The 10,378-nt window shown below is 41.2% G+C and overlaps 1 protein-coding gene and 2 non-coding genes across 3 annotated transcripts; all 3 read left to right on the top strand.

The window, feature by feature from the left end:
• The first annotated feature begins 13 nt into the window (after positions 1-13).
• RPS3A (ribosomal protein S3A) lies at positions 14-4,701 on the top strand. Its single transcript, NM_001034038.1, is given in 6 exon segments — positions 14-101; positions 803-906; positions 1,269-1,456; positions 3,489-3,697; positions 4,206-4,315; positions 4,536-4,701. Coding segments are annotated over 6 exon segments (795 nt in total). The 5' UTR covers positions 14-39; the 3' UTR covers positions 4,658-4,701.
• On the top strand, positions 2,738-2,804 carry LOC112442140 (small nucleolar RNA SNORD73). Its single transcript, XR_003030145.1, has one exon. It is a non-coding gene; the product is annotated as a small nucleolar RNA SNORD73 (small nucleolar RNA).
• On the top strand, positions 3,938-4,006 carry LOC112442141 (small nucleolar RNA SNORD73). Its single transcript, XR_003030146.1, has one exon. It is a non-coding gene; the product is annotated as a small nucleolar RNA SNORD73 (small nucleolar RNA).
• Positions 4,702-10,378: the final 5,677 nt, after the last annotated feature.

Genomic DNA, 10,378 nt, shown 5'->3' with positions numbered 1-10,378 from the left:
GAATTGCATTTCCGCCCTTTTGGCTCTCTGAGCGGCACCATGGCGGTCGGCAAGAATAAGCGCCTTACGAAAGGAGGTAAAAAGGGAGCCAAGAAGAAAGTGTAAGTGGCAACTGTCGCGGCCTCCGCTTTAGGGGACCCCTACCGGAGTCGGCGAGCGGTCTGTGAGCCGCAGAGTAAGCCGGATGGCGAGGATTCTAGTTGGATTGCGATGGCCGTGCGGGGTTGGTAAACTGCGAACCGCGGCCCGGCGGAGGCCGGTGCTGCTTTGAGGCGGGCTGACTGTTTCCCCCCCTGGCCTTCTGGGCCTAATGCACGCCCCTTTTGAGTCAGATTTCTGTCGCGAGTCGGACAGGAGTTGTGGGGTCATGGGTTCGTAAATCCCACGGATAATACTGGAGATGTCAAAGACACTTCTGTGGTTCATTCAGGACCCCGCGTCTCTCCGCTGCTTGGGCCGGGTGGAAGCTGGAAGTTTCCTGTAAGCTAGCACGAGGTCCTAAAGTGTGCGGGTTACCAGGGTGTGTCTTCACGAAACAGTAAAAGTGAAGCGACATTGCTTGTCCGGAGGCAGTGTTGGTATGGTGGAAGGACCCATGATGTGGGCAGAGGGTATATGTTCGTGGCATAATTAATTGACTGGAATGTCAGGTCTGCACCAGGACCTGGTGAGAAGAGCTAGATTTACGTGTGCGTCCCTTACCTCGCTGAGAGGAATTTAGTTAGCTGTTTAAAGTAATTAGAATGAGGAAAGTTCAAAACAATTACGTGATTTTAAAACTTAAGCATGTTTTTAAATCCAGGGTTGACCCATTTTCTAAAAAAGATTGGTATGATGTGAAAGCACCAGCTATGTTCAACATAAGGAATATTGGGAAAACATTGGTCACGAGAACTCAAGGAACCAGTGAGTATCTTACTCTCCGTTTGTGTTTTTATTCCATTGAGACATGCGTGTATCTTGGTCTACTATCCGTTCTTTGGTGGGATACTTAAAGAAATGTCAGCTTTGGATTGCGACTTTGGCCCCACTGGGGACTGTTTGTCCTGGGGTGCTTGTGGAAGCAAGATGGTACTTTAAGAATTACCAGTAAAACGTGCATGGTTGGTTTTGAGCTTCCAGTAAGCACTGTCAATAAGTCATTGGTGACCATATGGATTTGGTTAACAAAAGGTCTTTATAATTTTCTTAGTGCTTGAACATTAACTTAGCTGGCTTGGCTTTGTTTATGTTGTTCCTAACATTAACAATTGATTCTTGTTTTATAGAAATCGCGTCTGATGGCCTCAAAGGTCGTGTTTTTGAAGTGAGTCTTGCTGATCTGCAGAATGATGAAGTAGCGTTTAGAAAATTCAAGCTAATTACTGAGGATGTTCAGGGCAAAAACTGCCTGACTAATTTTCATGGTATGGATCTTACCCGTGACAAAATGTGCTCCATGGTCAAAAAGTGGCAGGTGAGGAGAAAATGCATGGTGCTGCAGTGTGCATGACCAAAGATGTCATGATTTCATGTCGGGCAGGAGCATGCTGTGCAGTTGAGGTTTAGATTTCTTTTCAAGTCTGTGGTATTTTCTTGCTATTGAGTGTGGACTTTTGAACTTGAGCAACAGCAGTGGTGGTGGTGTTTAGTTACTCAGTTGTCCCCAAACTGTTTGTGTGACCCCATGGACTGTAGGTGGAAAAGCTCCTGTCCATGGGATTTCCCAGGCAAGAACGTTGAAATGGGAGCCATTTCTTTCTCCAGGGGATCCTCCCAACCAGAGATCCAACCTGTGTTTCCTGCATTGCAGGTGGATTCTTTACCAATAAGCCACCCAGGAAGCCCTTGAACTGAGTTCAGGATTTAATATTGGATTATCATCAAAATTTTTTTTGCTGCATGAATTAGCACAGGTTTGCAGTTTAGGCTTTGCCTGTCCTCAGAACACCTTTGAACTTCAGAATCTTGTGAGTTTTATCATGAAAGGGGCTATTGGGTTAGTTTTATCTATTGTACTATACAGTAAGAGAGGCAGAGCCTCTGGAGTCAGATTGGAATTTTGTTTCCTTTTCCCAGTTATAGTCTCTGAAAAGTAACTTTTTAGTTCAGTCCGTTCCAGTGGCTCAGTTCTGTCCAACTCTTTATGACCTGGTGGACTGCAGCACGCCAGGCTTCCCTGTCCATCACCAACTCCTGGAGCTTGCTCAAACTCCTGTCCATCGAGTCAATGATGCCATCCAACCATCTCATCCTCTGCTGTCCTCTTCTTTTCCAATGAGTCAGTTCTTCACATCAGGTGGCCAAAGTATTGGAGTTTCAGCTTCAACATCAGTCCTTCCAATGAATATTCAGGATTGATTTCCTTTAGGATGGACTGGTTGAATCTCCTTGCAGTCCAAGGGACTTAATAAGAGTCTTCTCCAACACCACAAGTTCAAAAGCATCAATTCTTTGGTATTCAGCCGCCTTTGTGGTCTCGCTTGCACATCCATACATGACTACTGGAAAAACCATAGATTTGACTAGACAGACTTTTATTGGTATAAAAAGTAACTTACAGCTTGCTAAGCCTTGGTTTTTTAAAAATCTAAAATGTAGGTAAGAACATTAGCTCATGGAATCAGGATAAAATAAAAGATCCATGTAAACATGCTTTGTACAGAACTTGTTAACAGAAAGCATTGCTACAAGTTAGTTTTAACTACAGGAAATAATGACATTGGTTGAGATACCATTTGGGAATGTTTTATGTGGGAATGAATGATGACAAAATGTTTCGGTCCCAAATGACATAATGATTATACCGTTACATTTCTGACATTCCCCTAAGGTTTTATAGTTGTATTTCTGGAAGTATTTTAAGGTTTTTCACTATGATTGCATTATATTCGTTTTTTAAGGCATAAAATTTAGAAAATGCAAACAGGGCAAATCTTCTGAATTTAGGTAGTGTTGACTATGGATTTTTAAAAATTATGTTTTAGCCATGAAATGGAATATTTAATCCTTATTGTGGCTTTGGTTTGGAACATAAAGGACATTTTAAAATATATGTGTTTCATGTTATTACATTAGATGTCAGTAGAGTCTCTTAGAACCCATTTTTTTGTTTCCTTGCAGAGTTAAAAAATGGATTGGGGGAGGAGCAGATTGTTAAAGGCTAGCATGTGTATGTAAAAGGCGGTTCTTTGCAGATAGTGACAGTGAGGCTAGAGAAGCTACCTGGAGGAAAGAGAGGGGGGAAGACAGCCAAGAGGACTCGTTTTAAATTAGATATGGAGGATAGTAAGAATTCAAGATACCTGTTGGTAAGCTCACTTCAAGGACATTAACTCTGTAAATTAAATATTTACATTTAATTTATATTTGATTTAATACATATTTATATTATACTTGATATTGTAAAATGAATACTTGACCTTCCACTTTTTTAAAATTGGAATTTGAGGGATAAAAATGGATAACTTTAAGTCTTGTATAACTGACAGTGTCATTTTTTTCACTAGACCATGATCGAAGCTCACGTTGATGTCAAGACTACCGATGGTTACTTGCTTCGTCTGTTCTGTGTGGGTTTTACTAAAAAGCGCAACAATCAGATTCGGAAGACCTCTTACGCCCAGCACCAGCAGGTGCGCCAGATCCGCAAGAAGATGATGGAAATCATGACCCGAGAGGTGCAGACAAATGACTTGAAAGAGGTGGTCAATAAATTGTAAGTGTTTTCCTTACAATACAACCGTCAGATAAGGAAAAGCATGTGAGACAAGGTGCTGTCAAAACTTTGTTTAAATCCTCTGAAACTAGCTGCATCTCTTGAAATGAAAGCATGCTAAGTGTTCAGTAAATGGTACTTGGTTTCTCATTTGGGCATTTAGTGAGACTGGAATCTCAGGACTCATCTTTGCCTTAGAAAATACACTGAGTTGACAAACCTTTCGTAATTAAGTATGGGAATAAATGATGACAAATGTTTCGGTCCCATATGATGTCTGATGATAAAACTTAACATTTTTCTGATGTTCCCATGCAGTTGCTTAGACCTGTGTTTGGAAAAGGTATAACGCTTGGATTCAGAAGGCTCAAGTGCTGATTTTGCTACTAAGTAGCTGTATAATTTAAATTATTTAACCATCACTTATGAAGGGGCAATAACAGAATGAAGATAATTGTGGATTAAATGAAGTGTAGGTTTATTCTAACTTATCATTACTGGTTTGCAGGATTCCAGATAGCATTGGAAAAGACATAGAAAAGGCTTGCCAATCTATTTATCCACTCCATGATGTCTTCGTTAGAAAAGTAAAAATGCTGAAGAAGCCCAAATTTGAATGTAAGTGAAGTCACAGGATTTCTGAAAGAAAATTGTGTAGAAAAGTAGTTTGTGTAGAAAAAGTTGTTTTTTTGTGTGTGTAGAAAAGTGTTGTTATTGTTTTTTTGAGGCCAGATGTTGCTTTTTTTCCTCCTGTCTTCCCTGTATAGTATTATAGAGTACTGATAATATGTTTTAAGATATGGTAGGCTGTAACTAACAGTTTTTTCCTTCTTTTTAGTGGGAAAACTCATGGAGCTACATGGTGAAGGTAGTAGTTCTGGAAAAGCTACTGGGGATGAGACAGGTGCTAAAGTTGAACGAGCTGATGGATACGAGCCACCAGTCCAAGAATCGGTTTAAAATGCAGACTCTTAATGGTGACAAATAAAAGATCTTATTTGTGGTATTTTTTCCCTGATCATTCTTTTTAAATAACCTGACAGCTTGTTTAAGATGTTCTGATCTGTGGTGAAGTTTTCTTATCTTTTGTGTATAATTTTATTTAGTTACTAAGTAGCCAAGAAAGGGTAACATCTATTTTAAGCAGGAATGGTCTGGAAGTATTATAGATGGTGAATAAAAGGAAACCCTTTCTTTACATGGTTGAAGTTTTGAAAGCAAAAGTCAGTCAGTCGTATCTGACTCTTTGGCAAGAATACTGGAGTGGGTTGCCATAGCCTTTAGGGATAATCCCAACCCAGGGACTGAGCCCAGGTCTCCTGCACTGGAGGCAGTCTTTTCCATCTGAACCACCAGGGAAGCCAAGGTGGTTCTCAAATCTCTGAAAGGCTTATTAAAACATTGCATGGCCTTGCTCCCAGAATTTCTGATGTTGTAGATCTAGGATGAAGTCTGCAGGTTTGCAAATTTTCAGGTGACGCTGGTGACAAGGAACCATACTTTGTGAACCACTGTCCTAAACCACACAATGGAAAGAGCTTATTGCCGTTTAGGTTTTTGTGGGTTTGTCTTTTTAAAATATAAATGCTGTCTTCTGTTCTCTAGAGGTAAATCCCCCCCTGAAAACCGTAATGGTCAAGCTGAAGTTAGCTAGACAAGTAGAGAAGCAGGTTATCGGTCTCCTATTGAGTGGGCATTTGTCTGCCATCCAGTGTTTCCTGGTCACTCGCCCATTCTGTTCTATACCTTCTCCGCTCAAATCTCTAATTTTTCATTCTCAGTTCAGCTGATGGCCTTGCTTCTTGAGAGTAAGAACCTCAGAATTTCCTGTTATTTCCACCCTGCCTCATGTTGGGAAAGACTGAGGGCAAAAGGAGATGGGGTGGCAGCGGGTGAGATAGATACCATCACTGACTCAATGGACAGGAATCTGCAAACTCTGGAAGATAGTGAAGGACAGAGATGCTTGGTGTGCTGCAGTCCGTGGGGTTGCAGAGTCAGACACAGAAGCATCAGATTCTACCCTCTGTTCTTGGCTCCATCAGTTCTCGCCTTTTTCATTATTCCTCTGCCAGTCTCAGCATACAAGCAAGTCCTCTGCCTTTCCAGATCCCTATTCAAGCTCATAGCAAAGCTCGAAAGAGTTAGCCATATTTCTTGCACTTAATTTTACTTTCCTTGAATCTGTTGCAGTTGGGCTTTTTTCTCTTTCACACTTTTTTTTTACACCCCACTCTTAACGGAAGCTGTTGCTGTTAGAATTAACAGATGTCATTGTTAAGCCAGTGGTTCATCCTTAGCTTTCATTTTACTTCTGTAACAGTGATAATTGACAGTTGATTTTCTCCTGTGTTTCTTAACTGTATTCTGGAATTGGACCTCAAAAAAGTTTGCCTCCCATGTTGCTAGCTACTTACTATTTGCTAGTTTGTCTCAGGCCTCAGTGTTGGAGGGCCCTAGGCCTTTTATGTTTACCAATATTCTTTCTAAAAACAGTCTTACTCAATTTCTTGGTTTTAAATAAACTGACTCAGAATTTTACTTCTAGTCTGTACCTTTTTTGAACTCCAGGTTTGTCCCTCCAACTCCCAATTTAATGTCAATAGGCATTAACATGTCTAAAATTAGATTCCTGAACAACTTCACCCATCCTATTTTACTTTTTACAATTTATTTTCTAAGTAAAATACTTACTTGGCTGCATCAGGTCTATGGCATACAGGCTCAGTAATTGAGATGCATGGACTTAGTTGCTCCACGGCATGTGGGATCTTAGTTCCCCAACCAGGATCGAACCCAGGTTGCCTGCATTGCACAGAGGATTCTTAACCACTGAAATACCAGGGAAGTCCCCCCATCCTGTTTTAGACAGAAGTACGTCCTCTGGTCATCTTTGATGATTCACAGTTCATTTAAAAGGAATCTGGCAGTCCAGTGGTTAGGCCTCTGCTTTCAGTGCCAAGGATACAAGTTTTTAATAAAGAAGAAACTATGTGGAATCTAACCATTTCTTACTGCCTCCATTTCTGTCACTTTGGAGGAAGTCATTACCAGCCTGTGCTTGGAATTGGTTGTGTTCAGTCTCTCAGTCTTGTCCGACTCTTTTGCAACTCCACAGACTGCAGTACACCAGGCTTCTCTGTTTTTCACCATCTCCTGGAGCTTGCTCAAATTCATGTCCATTGAGTTGGTGATGCCATCCAACCATCTCCTCTGTCATCCCCTCCTGCCTTCAGTCTTGACTAGCATCAGGGTCTTATGAACTGGCTCTTAACATCAGGTGGCCAAAGTATTGGAGCTTCAGCATCAGTCCTAATGAATATTCAGGATTCATTTCCTTTGGGATTGACTGGTTTGATCTCCTTCCAGTCCAAGGGACTCTTAAAAAGAGTCTTCTGTAACACCAGTTTAAAAGCATCAATTCTTCAGTGTTAGCCTTCTTCATGGTCCAACTCTCAAATCCATACATAACTACGGGAAAAACCATAGCTTTGACTATATGGACCTTTTGTTGGTAAAGTAATGTCTTTGCTTTTTAATATGCTGTCTAGGTTTGTCATAGCTTTTGTTCCAAGGAGCAAGTGTCTGAATTTCGTGGCTGCAGTCACCATCTACAGTGATTTTGGAGCCCAAGAAAGTAAAGTCTTTGATTTTTTCCATTGTTTCCCCATCTGTTTGCCATGAAGTGATGGGACCAGTTGCCACGATCTTTTTTTGTTTTTTGAATGTTGAGTTTTAAGCTAGTATTTTCACTCTTCTCCACTCTTCTCTTTCACTTTCATCAGAGGCTCTTTAGTTCCTCTTTGCTTTTTGCCATTAGGGTGGTGTCATTTACATTTCTGAGGGTATTGATAATTGTCCCGGGAATGTTGATTCCAGCTTGTGCTTCATCCAGCCTGGGATGTCACATGATGTACTCTGCATAGAAGTTAAGTAAGCAGGGTGATGATATACAGCCTTGATGTACTCCTTTCCCATTTTGGAACCAGTTTGCTGTTTCATGTCTGTTTCTAACTTGACCTGCATACAGGTTTCCTAGGAGATAGGTAAGGTGGTCTGGTATTCCCATCTCTTGAAGAGTTTTCCAGTTTGTTGTGATCCATACAGTCAAAGGCTTTAGCATGGTCAGTGAAGCAGAAATTGTGATGTTTTTCTGGAATTGTCTTGCTTTTTCTATGATCCAATGGATGTTGGCAGTTTGATCGCCCTGGTTCCTCTTTTTCTAAATCCAGCTTGAACATCTTGAAGTTTACGGTTCACGTACTGTTGAAGCCTGGCTTGGAGAATTTTGAGCATTACTTTGCTAGCGTGTGAGATGAGTGCAATTGTGTGGTAGTTTGAGCATTCTTTGGCATTGCCTTTCTTTGGGATTGGAATGAAAACTGACCTTTTCCAGTCCTGTGGCCACTGCTGAGATTTTCATATTTGTTGGCATATTGAGTGCAGCACTTTCACAGCATCATCGTTTAGGATTTTAAATAGCTCAGCTGGAATTCCATTGCCTCCACTAGTTTTGTTCCTTGTGATGCTTCCTAAGGCCCACTTGATTTCTTCTCACTCCAGGATGTCTGGCTCTATGTGAGTGATCGCACCATCGTGGTTATCTGGGTCATTCAGATTTTTGTATAGTTCTGTGTATTCTTGCCACCTTGTTAATAACTTCTGCTTCTGTCAGGTCCATACCATTTCTGTCCTTTATTGTGCTCCTCTTTGCATGAAATGTTCCCTTGGTATCTGATTTTCTTGAAGAGATCTCTAGTCTTATATTGTTTTCCTCTGTTTCTTTGCATGTTCACTTAGGAAGACTGTTGAACCTAATCCCTTGAAAATATTTGTCACTTGCACTGTATTATCTAAGGGATTTGATTTAGGTCATACCTGAAGGGTCTAGTGGTTTTCCCTACTTTCTTCAATTTAAGTCTGAATTTTGCAGTAAGGAATTCATGATCTGAGTCAGTCAGTTCCTGGTTTTGCTCTGACTATAGAGCCATCTCCATCTTTGACTGCAAAGAATATAATCAATCTGATTTCAGTATTGACCATCTGGTGATGTCCATGTGTAGAGTCATCTCTTGTGTTGTTGGAAGAGGATGTTTGCTATGACTATGCATGCATTCTCTTGGCAAAACTCTTTGCCAAGAGAGTTAGCCCTTGCCCTGCTTCATTTTGTACTCTGAGGCCAAACTTGCCTGTCACTCCAGGTTATCTCTTGACTTCCTTCTTTTGCATTCTAGTCCCCTATGATGAAAAGGATAGGTTTTCAATGTTAGTTCTAGAAGGTGGTGTAGGCATAGAACCATTCAACTTCAGCTTCGTCAGCATTATTGGTTGGCGCATAGACTTGAATTACTGTGACATCGAATGGTTTGCCTTGGAAACAAAGATCATTCAGTTGCTTTTGAAATTGCACCAAAGTACTGCATTTCAGATTCCTCACTTTCTAAGTGGCCCCCAAACGTGTGCTTTTACCTGTTAATCAGTAGATCCTGCTGATACATTCATCCTATTTAAAACCCCTGTCCTTCAGTCCTTTCCCTGTTACTTTTCTATAGTTTTAACTTGTGGTTACTAGGAAAATTCCATGTGGACAGCTTTTTTGGGGGGAGGAGGGTGGAGTCTGGCTCACTGCTACACTTTGCAGTGCCTTGAATTGAAGTTCAGTATTATTTGAATAAAGGAATGAATGGCATTCCCTTACTGAAGAAGCACATGTTTTTAGTAGAAACCAGTTGTAGGTTTGGGTCTGAAGTGACAGGTGCTTCCTTTCCAAGGTAGAAGTTGGGACTTGAGTCTATGGAGTGATCATTCAAGGTGGGGACCGGGAATGGAGAAGTGGTGACTTGCTGCTTCATGCTGGACTAGTAGGATACGCCCAGCGAAGCTCCAGTTTGCTACATCTCTTGAGTAGGGCTTGGCATGGTTCTCAAGGGTTCATGTGAAAACACTTCCAAAAATAATGGTTTTTAAAAAATGGTTTGGTCTGATGATGTGTTGAAGTTAGCTTCCCATAGGTCACCATGAAGGTGGTTAACATCCATATAATAAAAAAGACTATAAGGGGTGATTGTAAGTTTCCCGCTTAGTATCATATATGTGATATGTAGATATTAACAAATGGCCTTTCTCTACTTGATTGTACCTAGAACAGTTTTGTAACCAGGGATATACATTTTGAATCTTCAAAAATGAGTTACTGAAGACCTTTATGTCAGGGCATGACTGAAATAGCAAAACTAACTCTTGATTTGAAACTGGCTTTTGCTTTAATGTGGACAGTTGAGCAGCACCATTAACTTGAGAGCAGAAAAGACTGCCAGGGGAGTATGCTAGATTATTGGACTGAGCCTAATTATACAAGTTCTTAAATGCAGAAGTTTGAGGCAGAAGTGGTGGTAACAGTGCAAGGACGGCCCAGTGTTGCTGCATCCTCTCTAAGGATGGAGACGGGGCCATGGGCCAAGGAAAGAGAATGGCTTGTCACAGTTGGGAAAGGCAAGGAGGTCCTCAGTGGCACACTGGCTGAGGGACATCCCACCATTATCCCACATGGCATGCATAAGCCTCAAAATACCACCACCACAAACTTACTGAGCAGTTTCAAACGTTCCTAGCACATGGCCCACTACATCTAAGTGCTGTGTAAACACTGCTTGCGCACTTGGCCAGAGCTTTTCCCTCAGC

Source organism: Bos taurus, chromosome 17, assembly GCF_002263795.3.
Source record: "Bos taurus isolate L1 Dominette 01449 registration number 42190680 breed Hereford chromosome 17, ARS-UCD2.0, whole genome shotgun sequence".
Lineage (NCBI taxonomy): Eukaryota > Metazoa > Chordata > Mammalia > Artiodactyla > Bovidae > Bos > Bos taurus.
Note: the sequence above shows the minus strand (reverse complement) of the source record. Positions and strands in the feature narration are given on the sequence as shown.